This window comes from Dermochelys coriacea, chromosome 2, assembly GCF_009764565.3.
Source record: "Dermochelys coriacea isolate rDerCor1 chromosome 2, rDerCor1.pri.v4, whole genome shotgun sequence".
Lineage (NCBI taxonomy): Eukaryota > Metazoa > Chordata > Testudines > Dermochelyidae > Dermochelys > Dermochelys coriacea.
Window position 1 is genome coordinate 212561759 of NC_050069.1, and position 14719 is coordinate 212576477.

Consider the following 14719-nt stretch of genomic DNA (forward strand, 5'->3'; position numbering starts at 1 on the left):
CCACACAGGATTTTGCATTGGCGTAGCTGAACCAGTGCAAGCTTGTGCGTAGACAAGACCTTATTGTAGTTTCCTTAATATCTCCTTGTAATGGACCCTATCCAAGGGCTTTGGCAAAAAAACATGTTTTGTTGTAAAGCAGCTGCTGTGTGCACCACATTTGTTCAATTTAACTTTTCAGAGTGAAAGATTAGCTATTTGTTTTCCTCCCCTCAGTGAATTCTTGGGCACATACACAATGAGTTGGTGTTCTTTTATCATGATTACAGTTTAGTGAAATTGAAAGGCTCTTTCTCTAAAACTTTATAGGACTGCATCTTATTAATGATCTTATATGGATTGGATTGGCTGGATTGGGTGGCTGGATTGGATCACTTTGGTTTTTAGATCCTGAGAACTTTTTAAAATATTGCTTGGAATCTTCAGCTTTCCAATTTGATGTGAAAAGTGCAAGCTAACTCTCAAATCATTTTAACGCTCCAATTAACACATTCAGCTAGTAGTAGAGATGGCCCTGAACTGGAAAACATTAAGCAGTAATAGTAGTAAAGATTTTTGCATGCAGACAGCAGCTGAGTTAGTAACTAACAAATTCATTACAGAGTTAATTTACACAACCGTTTTGAACTTTTGCCACAGTGTTTGATATACAGGCGTGTATGGGATAAATCTTCAGCTATGTTGGAGGAGAGCTCAGCACAGCTGAAGGGAAGGAAAAGGCAAACTGTTCTCTTACCCACCTTTCTAACAATCCTTTGGCTGCCCAGGGCCAAACTAGCCTCTGGCACAAGTTGGGGCGGCTTAAGGGCTGGTCTATCATTGCTTGCAATGCTGCCCTTCCCTTCCCTCCCCAAAGCTAATGAGGATTACTGGGTACAGCATGCTGCAGCCCCATCTTTTTAACCTTTCCCACACTCTGGCCCTCCACCTAGTCCAGAGATGCTGGCATAGAGCCAACATAGCTAACTGCACAGCTAATTCACATCCGATGAAGTGAGCTGTAGCTCATGAAAGCTTATACTCAAATAAATTTGTTAGTCTCTAAGGTGCCACAAGTACTCCTTTTCTTTTTGCGAATACAGACTAACACGGCTGCTACTCTGAAACCTGCACAATACCAGCAATTCCCTTACATCATGGGAATCCCCAACTGCCCACTGCAGCAGCTTTCTGGCTGCTTTTGCTACTAAAGCATCAGGAATGCAGCAACTGTCTGGCACGTATATGATTCTGCAATTATGAGCTTCTTAGGATAGCTATAAATAAAATAAGAGTATCTTTATTCTCATGATGATGTTAATAAATTCGTTTCAGCATGTTAGAGCATATGGTCAGAGGAAAAAATAAAAACCCAATTAAGATTTTTTACCTGATAACATTGTGCTAGGTTGGTTTAAACCTCATTGAAACTGTGTGTGTGTGTGTGTGTGTGTGTGTGTGTGTGTGTGTGTGTGTGTGTGTGTGTGTGTGTGTGTGTGAGAGAGAGAGAGAGAGAGCCGTCTTTCATATGGGATAAATGTAGGAAACAATTAATGGACTCAAGAGACCTGGATTCAATTCCCAGCCTTGCCACTGGCCTGCAAGATAACCTTGGGCAAGTCATGCCTGCTTTCTGTGCCTCAGTTTCCCCTTTTGTAAAATGGCGATAATTTGAAAAGCACTTTGAGATCTGCTGATGAAAAGCTCTGTATAAGAGCTAGGAACTGCTATTACTATTATGAACTGGTTTCAGAGTAGCAGCCGTGTTAGTCTGTATTCGCAAAAAGAAAAGGAGTACTTGTGGCACCTTAGAGACTAACAAATTTATTAGAGCATAAGCTTTCATGAGCTACAGCTCACTTCATCGGATGCATTTGGTGGAAAAAACAGAGGAGAGATTTATATATACACACACACACAGAGAACATGAAACAATGGGTTTATCATACACACTGTAAGGAGAGTGATCACTTAAGATAAGGCATCACCAGCAGCAGGGGCAGGAAAGGAGGAAAACCTTTCATGGTGACAAGCAAGGTAGGCTAATTCCAGCAGTTAACAAGAATATCAGAGGTTTCAGAGTAGCAGCCGTGTTAGTCTGTATTCGCAAAAAGAAAAGGAGTACGTGTGGCACCTTAGAGACTAACAAATTTATTAGAGCATAAGCTTTCGTGAGCTACAGCTCACTTCATCGGATGCATTTGGTGGAAAAAGCAGAGGAGAGATTTATATACACACACACACAGAGAACATGAAACAATGGGTTTATCATACACACTGTAAGGAGAGTGATCACTTAAGATGAGCCATCACCAGCAGCAGGGGGGGGAAGGAGGAAAACCTTTCATGGTGACAAGCAGGTAGGCTAATTCCAGCAGTTAACAAGAATATCAGAGGAACAGTGGGGGGTGGGGTGGGAGGGAGAAATACCATGGGGAAATAGTTTTACTTTGTGTAATGACTCATCCATTCCCAGTCTCTATTCAAGCCTAAGTTAATTGTATCCAGTTTGCAAATTAATTCCAATTCAGCAGTCTCTCGTTGGAGTCTGTTTTTGAAGCTTTTTTGTTGAAGTATAGCCACTCTTAGGTCTGTGATCGAGTGACCAGAGAGATTGAAGTGTTCTCCAACTGGTTTTTGAATGTTATAATTCTTGACGTCTGATTTGTGTCCATTCATTCTTTTACGTAGAGACTGTCCAGTTTGGCCAATGTACATGGCAGAGGGGCATTGCTGGCACATGATGGCATATATCACATTGGTAGATGCGCAGGTGAACGAGCCTCTGATGGTGTGGCTGATGTGATTAGGCCCTATGATGGTATCCCCTGAATAGATATGTGGACAGAGTTGGCAACGGGCTTTGTTGCAAGGATAGGTTCCTGGGTTAGTGGTTCTGTTGTGTGGTGTGTGGTTGCTGGTGAGTATTTGCTTCAGATTGGGGGGCTGTCTGTAAGCAAGGACTGGTCTGTCTCCCAAGATCTGAGAGAGCGATGGCTCGTCCTTCAGGATAGGTTGTAGATCCTTGATGATGCGTTGGAGGGGTTTTAGTTGGGGGCTGAAGGTGATGGCTAGTGGCGTTCTGTTGTTTTCTTTGTTGGGCCTGTCCTGTAGTAGGTGACTTCTGGGTACTCTTCTGGCTCTGTCAATCTGTTTCTTCACTTCAGCAGGTGGGTACTGTAGTTGTAGGAATGCATGATAGAGATCTTGTAGGTGTTTGTCTCTGTCTGAGGGGTTGGAGCAAATGCGGTTATATCGTAGCGCTTGGCTGTAGACAATGGATCGAGTGGTATGATCTGGATGAAAGCTAGAGGCATGTAGGTAGGAATAGCGGTCAGTAGGTTTCCGATATAGGGTGGTGTTTATGTGACCATCGCTTATTAGCACCGTAGTGTCCAGGAAGTGGATCTCTTGTGTGGACTGGTCCAGGCTGAGGTTGATGGTGGGATGGAAATTGTTGAAATCATGGTGGAATGCCTCAAGAGCTTCTTTTCCATGGGTCCAGATGATGAAGATGTCATCAATGTAGCGCAAGTAGAGTAGGGGCATTAGGGAAGCCATCATGTGCCAGCAATGCCCCTCTGCCATGTACATTGGCCAAACTGGACAGTCTCTACGTAAAAGAATGAATGGACACAAATCAGACGTCAAGAATTATAACATTCAAAAACCAGTTGGAGAACACTTCAATCTCTCTGGTCACTCGATCACAGACCTAAGAGTGGCTATACTTCAACAAAAAAGCTTCAAAAACAGACTCCAACGAGAGACTGCTGAATTGGAATTAATTTGCAAACTGGATACAATTAACTTAGGCTTGAATAGAGACTGGGAATGGATGAGTCATTACACAAAGTAAAACTATTTCCCCATGGTATTTCTCCCTCCCACCCCACCCCCCACTGTTCCTCTGATATTCTTGTTAACTGCTGGAATTAGCCTACCTGCTTGTCACCATGAAAGGTTTTCCTCCTTCCCCCCCCTGCTGCTGGTGATGGCTCATCTTAAGTGATCACTCTCCTTACAGTGTGTATGATAAACCCATTGTTTCATGTTCTCTGTGTGTGTGTGTATATAAATCTCTCCTCTGCTTTTTCCACCAAATGCATCCGATGAAGTGAGCTGTAGCTCACGAAAGCTTATGCTCTAATAAATTTGTTAGTCTCTAAGGTGCCACACGTACTCCTTTTCTTTTTAAGAATATCAGAGGAACAGTGGGGGGTGGGGTGGGAGGGAGAAATACCATGGGGAAATAATCACAGGTTTCAGAGTAGCAGCCGTGAAGTGAGCTGTAGCTCACGAAAGCTTATGCTCTAATAAATTTGTTAGTCTCTAAGGTGCCACAAGTACTCCTTTTCTTCATGGGGAAATAGTTTTACTTTGTGTAATGACTCATCCATTCCCAGTCTCTATTCAAGCCTAAGTTAATTGTATCCAGTTTGCAAATTAATTCCAGTTCACCTGCGCATCTACCAATGTGATATATGCCATCATGTGCCAGCAATGCCCCTCTGCCATGTACATTGGCCAAACTGGACAGTCTCTACGTAAAAGAATGAATGGACACAAATCAGATGTCAAGAATTATAACATTCAAAAACCAGTTGGAGAACACTTCAATCTCTCTGGTCACTCAATCACAGACCTAAGAGTGGCTATACTTCAACAAAAAAGCTTCAAAAACAGACTCCAACGAGAGACTGCTGAATTGGAATTAATTTGCAAACTGGATACAATTAACTTAGGCTTGAATAGAGACTGGGAATGGATGAGTCATTACACAAAGTAAAACTATTTCCCCATGGTATTTCTCCCTCCCACCCCACCCCCCACTGTTCCTCTGATATTCTTGTTAACTACTGGAATTAGCCTACCTTGCTTGTCACCATGAAAGGTTTTCCTCCTTTCCCCACCCTGCTGCTGGTGATGGCTTATCTTAAGTGATCACTCTCCTTACAGTTTTCAGAGTAGCAGCCGTGTTAGTCTGTATTCGCAAAAAGAAAAGGAGTACTTGTGGCACCTTAGAGACTAACAAATTTATTAGAGCATAAGCTTTCGTGAGCTACAGCTCACTTCATTTGCATCCGATGAAGTGAGCTGTAGCTCACGAAAGCTTATGCTCTAATAAATTTGTTAGTCTCTAAGGTGCCACAAGTACTCCTTTTCTTTCTCCTTACAGTGTGTATGATAAACCCATTGTTTCATGTTCTCTGTGTGTGTGTATATAAATCTCTCCTCTGTTTTTTCCACCAAATGCATCCGATGAAGTGAGCTGTAGCTCACGAAAGCTTGTGCTCTAATAAATTTGTTAGTCTCTAAGGTGCCACAAGTACTCCTTTTCTTATTATGAACTGGATTGCTGAAGCAATAGGAGCCTTCACCTAAAACATAAAGACAGCCAAGGCTTGCCAGAAATAGGGCTATGTGGATGGAGGGGGTTCTCTGGGGATTGTTTGGTAGAGGTGTGTGTCTCTGTGAGAGAAGTAGCAGAAAGCCAAGGACACAGCCACAGAAGCACTGATGCTCTTGAGAAAAGGTTGAGCGAGAACTTTTGGGCTAAGTGCCAGCAGGAGCTGTGAGCAAAGAAACTGTCTTTGCTGTGGTTTGATTCCTGCTGTGTTCAGGGAATCAGTCCTTTGTACAGCCTTTGTAAATAAATGGGATTGCATCAATCTTCAATTTCTCCTCCTCAGGAGAACAACCCTCAGGACCCTCAAAATTGGCTAGCTGGTTTGGTCAAAAAGGAGTAACAATATCCTACAATAAAACCCTATTAAAGTGCAGGAATAGTCAGAAAGTACCATTTTGGTGTAGCCTTTCTCACTCCACAGATCTGTATATACACAGAGTCCTATCTGCTTACTGCAGCTTTATATTCCCATTAACACTGCAGAACCGATGCACCTCTGGGAAAGAGACTTGGATTCCATCCTGCCTTATGCACCAGCTATGCAATTGCTAACTAAGTTCCAGTTGCAGAATCTTTATTACTGATGATGATCAGGAAGCCAGAGAGAACACAGCCCGACTTTCACAGCCCAGGTTAAGTTTGCAGAAGTAGCAGTTGGAAAACAATTTTTTATTTGTAAACCAAGCAAATGGAGGGAATTTGATCTAGAAGTCCTTCAGAGATGGAGCTTCCCTCCCCCCGAGTGTCTATCAGCACTTTAAAAGATGTAGGGACAGATTGTCAGCTGGTGAAAATTGTCATAGCACCAATGACTTCAAATGCCTCATAAACTCTGCTTGTCATGAACTAAATGTTAAGGAATACTTTAGAAGGGGTACTATCAACTTGAATTTTTTTAAATTAATAGAAGTTGATGATAGATTATATGTCCTGATTTTTGGTTTTAAGTTTTTATAAAGGTTTTTCTACTCCCTTGCTGATAGTTATAAGCATCTTATAGGCAAACCTTTACGCACGAGTGACTTCAGTGATTCTAGGATCAAAGCCACAGAGAGCAAAATTCCAAATATGCTTAGGGCTACCCCTTCTTTCTTCTTTTCTGGACACTTACCTGCCTACTGTCTCTTCAGTTTCAGCCTTTCTGCTGCTCTCAACCTCTGGCAAAGCAGGTATATAAGCTCCAATCTGAGCAGTGCATGAGGGAGACACCATAATTCTGATTCACAAGACAAGTGCAATTGATCATCAACAGAATAATGAAGTTCACCATGTGCAAAATACTGTTGAATGCATACATTAAAGTGAAACAAGAAAATATTTCTCCCCATCTTTTCACTGTTAGTGATATTTTGCATTACTTGTAACTATACTAGGTACAAATTATTCAGACAGATATATGGTTGTCCATTTGATAGATTCGACATTTAAAGGGACGGTATCATTTTATTGCTACTTATTTCACTAAAACGTCCATATCTATAGAAAAGCTGACAGCATGTATGGGACATTGCAGTTTTTATCTGAACCTGCTTTACATGAGAAAGTACTTCAATGTGTTCAAAGAGCAAAAGTTAATTTGTTTCCTTTTCTATAACTTTTTAATTACTATACCCTTATAGTAGATCTAGAAAGCCATTGTATGTTGCTTTGTTTTTTCCTAATATTAAAAAAAAAATTCTTTGCAGATGATGTGGAAACCTGCATACGATTTTCTGTACACATGGGGTGCTCACTATGGAGACAGCTACAGAGATGTGTTACAAGACCTGCAGTCGGCTTTGGACAAAATGAAAAACCCTTTGACCAAACAGTGGCGAGAGTTAACTGGAACTTTGATTCTAGTGAACTGCATGGAGATTTTGAGGGCAAATGCTTTCCCCAAGAAGGAGGAAGACTAGAATCCCAAATTCTTTTATGGACTATCTATTGGAAAACTATGGTGCTGATTTTTATACTCTTCAATTATTTTTAGGACCCTAATTTTTGAAAAGAGAACAGATCCTTTCATTTTAGCGTATTTTTTCTGCACTTATATGTGTTTACATACAGCACAGACTATATGGAACACAATTTACCTGAAGGACCCTCAGGGCCTGCAGAATAATATTTTGAGGACCATGCAGGGGAGAAATTGGAGTTAGGAGGTAAATTAGGTCCTTGAAAAGATTTTAATTCCATGGACCAATTCCTAAATGAAAAATTCACAAGACTACAACTCTAGCTTCTAATAAAGCCAACTTTTTATTTTGAGATCAATTAAGCCCCACATGTTCTGGGCTGCTCTGATAGTATTCACTCAGTATGCCCAAAAATTTCAAAAGTGACAATTTGGGCTCCAATCCTGCAACTTACAGCACATGGATCAGACATTGAACTCATGTGGAAGACCCATTGGAGTCAATGAGATTCCGTGCAAGCATAGAGGATGTTGTGAAGGCCAAGACTATAACAGAGTTCAAAATGGAACTAGATAAATTCATGGAGGACAAGTCCATCAATGGCAATTAGCCAGGATGGGCAGGGATGGTGTCTCTAGCCTCTGTTTGACAGAAGCTGGGAATGGGAGACAGGGGATGGATCACTTGGTGATTACCTGTTCTGTTCTTTCTCTCTGGGGCACCTGGCATTGGCCACTGTCAGAAGACAAGATACTGGGCTAGATGGACCTTTGGTCTGAGCTGGTATGGCTGTTCTTATGTTATGTTCACACTGCTGTGCCTTTTCATAATCAGTTGCAGTATTGGGGGCCTCACTGCAAGTTTCTTGGGTTTGGTGTGTCCAGAAGAAGATACCTGAAAATCAGACTGAAGGTGTGGTGAGCTCTTGTAACTCCAATGGAAGTCAATGGCAGTAGAGCTGGCTGGGAAACCAAATATTAGTTCCATGAAATTTTTTGGAATTTTTCACCCCAAATCAGGATGCCTGGAATCCATCAGGAGTTTCTTGAAATTGAACCTTTTCCACAAAACACTGCAATTTTGATGAATAGACAAATTCTGCCAAAAATATTTTGTCAGAATTTTTTTAACCGGCTCTAAACAGGAGCTCAGTACTTCTGTAAAGGCCAGGGTGTCTTAAATTGGACACCCAGAGAGAAGGGCACCCAAATTGATGGCCACATCTGGAAAAAACTGGCATATTTATGCAGAAATAGCTCGCTATTTTTTGTACCACCAAGTCTGTATACATGATGCACAGTGGAATTTTACTAATCTATCTTTTGCATGCTCCCCAAAAGGAGTGGAATCAGATAAAAAAGGCTGATTCATACCAAGCAGTTATCAGAATGGTGGCCACATCATATGATCCTGTATATAAGCCACTGCCTCTTATATAGCTATTTTGAATGGAAAAGAGTGGATTGGTGGGTAGAGACAGAATGTATATGCCATTATTGTAAATAATTTTCATCTGTGCCATTACTGAGGGAAAATGGGAGAGAGAGGCAGCTAGTATTTTGTCAAGAAAGATATGTGCTGGTCCTATTGGTAACAAAAAGGGTTTAAGTTAGGTTCATTTATGATTTATTTTTGCAGCAATTCATACTTGCCTGATTTCCACTGATTACAAGCTCTGAAATAACCTGGCATAGATACTCTCAAATGAAGTCTGACCAGTGGCCAGAATCAAGCTGCAGTAAACATGGCACCGTCTTATGGATAACACTGGTTTGTGTAACAACCCCAGTCCAACCAAATAATTCCTGGTAAACGGGATGGCATTTAAAACAAAAAAACAAACTTTTGTTAGCAGGAAGGTAGCGGTAAAAACAGAAGCAACCTGCAAATAACTCAAAGAGCATCTCTGGTAAAGGAGCACCTGAAGGCTCATTTGGATAAACTGGCAAACTCACTACTGGCAAACTCACTGTTTGCCAGCAGTGGTCTGGTTGAAAAGCAAGCCTGAGAGCTGGCAATTGGAGAGACAAAGCCAAGTTCTACTCAGAGCTGTACATGAACATCTCAGGGCACAGCTGGTTCTTTAATTGCTTCATTTGAGAGTAAAATTCTTTTACATGATGAGTCTAGAACAAAATAGCACATTTACATTTTTTCTCCGTAGGCCTTTCTTTAACAAGTTCCATTGCACAGTCTCTAGGTATGAAGAGCTTTGGATGGGAGGATAGGGCACAAGCCCAGAAGACCTTTGCTAAATACTCAAGGCCTGATTCCCTTACTTATACTGACTTTGCACTCCTGTAATGCAGTTGGCTTCAGCAGAGTTACTCCTACTTTGCCCTAGGGTGAGCAAAGAATTGGGTTCACTAAGTATTAATGCAAAAAAGCATCTTCTGTGGTGATCGAAGGAATGAAAATAGAATTTGAATACACGGACTATGTAGTGTAGCCTTCTTTGTCCCTAAGAGGCATTTACACCCACACTGTGCTGGATCTGTGCAGTTGCACAAGGAATTGGGGATAGAAGGCACCGCCGAGCTTCCCCATTGCCTTGCACATCTATGCAGGGGCCAGCTATTGTTCCCTGTTAGTACCACAGGTGGCAATGACCCCCCTAAGCAGAGGGGAGGAAGGGACGGGCCATGGCCCATGTCCTCTTTCCCTCTTGCACTGATGAGGTGTGTGAAAATGCACACAATATCTTCTTAAAGAGTAGTGAGGGGCTCCTACATTGTGGAAGGAATCTGGTTACATCTCCCAGAATGCCTCCTGGTGTCCCTATTTCAGCATGGCTCACTGCCAATCCTGCTACAGGACAGATTTCATTATGGTGCAGTGGTTGACTGAGCCATGCTCAATGTCTTTGCTACTGACTGGGGTGAGTAAGTACTTTGCTACTCCTTACACTCCCTAAAAGCAGACTGACTTGACTCAACTACACCACTCCTTGCACTTCACAGTGCCTTCTTATACCTAGAGATGAATATGCCACCTGGACATAACCCCTTCTTTGATGTCAAGCTCTGTTCAGCTTCTCTGCTATTCCCCTGGCAGCAACCACCACGTAAGTCCTCTTGCATCTACTTCTGCTGCACTGCACATATCTCAAATTTCAATGCCATTTTTTGCATTTCTTCTTATCACTAATGTCAATGCTGTTGCTTTTTCCTCAGCAATAATAATAATAATAATAATGAAAAAGGAAATCATCAGAGTTGCTTCCCAGGTAGAAGAGCTAAAAATGCAGCCATGAGCTATGAGTTACCAAATGGCCACTTCAGGGTTCCAGCTGCTTGGTTCTGTCAAATTTAAAGGGCCAGCCCCGAAAAGAGGCAAGCTGGGAAAAAAGTTCCTGTGATAGGGCAACCCTGCACTACAGAGAATTCACAGTGACCAGGAAATCACTAAGGAGCATGGCTTGTTTTGATGTTATTCCTACTATTGCTATACCATCTGCTCTGATTTTAGCCCTGCACCAGCAATGAAGTGTGACACTCTCGAACTAGAGTTGAATTTGGCCCAAATTATTTAGCAAAATACTGACTTATTGAGTCAGTCAGTTCCTCAGTTTGTGATATTATGTGATTGGCCCTTGAAGTTTGTTTATATTCAGTCCAATTAGATTGTGCTCTGGGGCCTGCAGCTGTGGCCTTTATTTGCTAATTCCACTTTCATTTTTGCTTTGTACTTCTCCCCGTATGAATGAAATGTGCACTTGTGCAATACTTCTGTTTACTTTAGCAATCTATGCTCAGTGTAAAATAATACAGAATAAACTCCACATTTTATTGCTCAAATATTTTAAACCACAAAATGCCAGTTGTAGGTTACTGCTGAGAATGGAAACAGCTGCTTTCAGCAGCAACATAGAGTTAGGAGCACATGACTTTGGTGAAAACTCTCTTGGTCTTGATTTCTCTTGAGGGGAGAGGAGAGGAGAACTGCTCTCCCATGAGCCAGCTCACATACCTTCTTAGGTCTCTGTGGGGAAGGATGAAATCAACAACCTCTCCCTGCTCCTGGGCGAGGAGAAGAAATCCCCTCCCTAGTTACCATCCTTCAAAGACCCCAGCTTTCCCCATTTTTTTGTTGTCATTATTGTCTTTGAGGAATGAGAAGTCTGGGGATGTTAGCCAACTCCTTTCACCCCTATAGTCTTCACTGGAAAAGAGGCTTTAACCTAGCCTCCCTTATCACTGGGCAAAAGAGTTCAATATTCCACCCCCTTTTGCAAGGAGAGGGTCCTATTGAGATGGGGGCCTGCCCCATCTGGGGGTGAGAATGGGGATCAGTCCTACTGTATTGGCCCTTCATAGGGCAGACACTCCCACAGTGCAATGGACTAAGGGAGACTCTTCCCAGATGACTCACACAGCAGCAGGTTCCTCCTGAACCTGGGAGTCAATTCCCTTAGGCCAGTGCTGAAGTATTTCTGCCCCCCGGTTTTTAATGGGCCTCTGCAGCAGGACAGGAAGGAGTGTTTCACAATCCAGCAGCTACAAGGTAAGGGGTCAGAAGACAAGTTATTCGCCCTCAGAAAATGTTCTCCTTGAGCTGGGTGGGAAGGCCTTCTTGATGATTCCTTTGAAAGCAGAAGATTAGGGAGGAGAAATCAGATTGCTCCATGAAGAGAACATAAGTGAGCGGACTAGGCCACAAGCCATTCCACAGAAGACATCATAGATAATAGAATAGTAGCACGGTGTATGATGTGGGTGAGTATTAAGGGCCCAGCCATCTTCATCCCTTCTCTCTGGGGACAAGAGAAAAGGACAAGGACCTCCACCCTCCTTTCTGATGAGGTCAGAGAAGTGAGTAAGACTTGACATGAGTGGTTTTTCCAAAAGGATTGGGTTTGCATTATAATGCAAATTCCTATTGTAAAACCTTAACGGTTTGAATAGTAAAGCTGAAGGATTATAGAAACTCAAACTCCACAAGCTTCTCTCCCCCCAAATAAGATTGATGCTTACATATTTCTGAGCTTCCTCTTAGTAAGTTGTCAGGTCAGCTGAAATCTTCCATACTATAAACATTTTATTGTTTAGAGTCATAGTGTAAATATTCTATTCCAAACTGAATCTCACTGAGCCTAGTTCTCTGCTGCCTTGCACCTTGTGTAGTCGTTGACATTTATGCTAAATGAGAATAAAACACTACAGTAAAATGTTACATCCACTTGGCTCCAGTATAAATTTCAGCACAAGGGGCAAGTGAACAGAGAATCAGCCCATAGGGTTTAAAAAATAGAACATGTGCCAGGGAGACAAGGTGGGTGAGCAAATATCTTTTATTGGACTAACTTCCATAGGTGAAAGAGACAAGGTTTTGAGATTACACAGAGCTCTTTTTCTTGTCTGGGAAATGTACCTCACACACGTTTTTCCTCTAGTGTCCTGGGACCACCACAGCTACAACACTGAGAACAACATGTACCAGATGCACATTCTGAGCCTGTTTTCCTCCTTCCACGCCAGTTTAACTCCCATTAACTTCAATGCAGCTACTCATGATTTTCACTAGTGTGAGAGGAGAATCAAGCTATCTGAGTCTTTGAAGAAGTTTTCACAATAATTTTAGATCCGTAAAGCCAGTGCTAATCAGATGTGAGTAATAATAACCAATTTTTTTCTAATAGTTTACTTGCAGTCAGTACAGGTTTGAAAATAGGTACCAATTATAGGAATAAAGTCCTTCCGGTATTATTCTTAGTACAGAAAAATTGTGATTTTGTATTCGTTAACCATTTCTTTTTTATCTGAGCTTTTTTTAAGAAACAATTACAGTATGTATTTTTAAACCTAATAAACAAGAAAAAATGACTGCGTACACTGGAATATTTGCATTGGATCAACAGGATGTTTAAAAAATGGTGACAGGGTGAGAGATTGCAGACTCTTTTAGTAATAGGGGAATGACAGTAATACTTCATCCTTTAAAAAAGGAAATACTCTGCACCTTCACCTCTGTTGGTGAAACATACTAATGTTTTTGCTACTCAGTTAACAACTATAATTTGTACCTCTGACTATAAGCAAAAATACTACTTCCTGAAACAATAGAATAAATGTAATATTGTAGACAGGACTCTGTGTATGCCATGAAATTTGCTGTGGAATCCACCTTTACCACACAATTGTGCCCTAGCATCTCAGATTTTGTTAACAAATATATGTTGCTGGTCCACATGGTTTTGAAGATAACGGCAAATGTGAACCAAGTGTAAACCAAAGATGTGTTGTCTTCCTGACTCTGCGAGGTGCATGAAACAATAGTTCTGTGTGGTGTGAACTGCCTCATGCATCACTAGCTCAACCCTGAAACCTAATTATGACAATTTTAAAATGTCATTACTTGACCAGTTTGTTGTTGTTCATTTTAGCAGACATATACAGCAAGTTTGTCTACACCTCAATCCTAAATGGAGGTGAAGTATTTAATTTAACCAATAACACAGGGACTACTGTACTATATATAATATACATAATACACACACACACACATACACTCCACAAGCCCGTTTCTACACAGGGTGGAGGTATGGTGGACTCAGGTTAAAAGGCGAAGATGAAATATAAAATACATTCAGTTGCATCACATCGTTTTGAACATTCTTTATGGAGTCCCCATAATTTGCTCTTCTCCATGGGGGAGATCTAAGCTGGTGAGACAAATCTGGAAGGAAATCTCACGTTGGAAAGCCTAGTTCTTAAACAGTTCTGATTATGAACTGTGATGCTTTGGTCTCATTATGGCTGTTGGGTTTAGTTGTGGGTGCTGGGTGGTGTTGGTGGCCTCGATATACTGGAGTTCAGAGTAGATGATCTAGTGGTCCCCCTCTGGCCTTAACTCGATGACTATAAGCAGCAGTGCAAGTAGGGCAGTCCGGTCCGGTCCGCCATATCAGCAAGATATTTCTAGCTGGTATGGCGTACTGGAAAGATGCTTTAACATTGTTTTCAGAGATACTGTCTCCAACAGATGGTCCTTTTTGGAAGTGACACCCCAAAGTGACATGCTAAATACAGTTCCTCATTATCTCATTTTCTGAAGCACAGCACTTCCACTGCATTGGACTCACACACGGGCCTCCAACCATGGTAGCTGCATTTCAAATAGTTATTTCTCAACTCCAATTATTTCTGGCCTAAGGGTTGTCCATTAACTTGGAATATTGCTTCTGGCTCTCTCCCATTGAATGTAGACTGGACTCATTAGAAGAAACGTGGATAAGCCAAGGCTGACCTGTCCCTGCATTATCTCAGGCAATGATATAATGAGAGACTTCACTGTATCTATTAAAATCCTAAGAATACAGCAGTTATATTGTCCTGTATTCTGCTGCCTTTCTGTTACTGTTTCTGTATGTGGTTGCACTTTAAGAAAAATATCCTCTGCCTCCTAACAAAATATTAAATTCCCTACAAAAAAA

At 41.6% G+C, this 14719-nt stretch overlaps 1 protein-coding gene across 1 annotated transcript in view; it reads left to right on the top strand.

Annotated features, from left to right (window-relative positions):
- MACC1 (MET transcriptional regulator MACC1) overlaps positions 1–13175 on the top strand; it is a 56827-nt gene extending 43652 nt beyond the window's left edge. The window contains exon 5 of the mRNA XM_038390987.2: positions 7075–13175. Within this exon, the coding sequence (XP_038246915.1) occupies positions 7075–7287 (213 nt within the window). The 3' untranslated portion in view covers positions 7288–13175. The remainder of the gene's footprint in view (positions 1–7074) is intronic.
- Positions 13176–14719: the final 1544 nt, after the last annotated feature.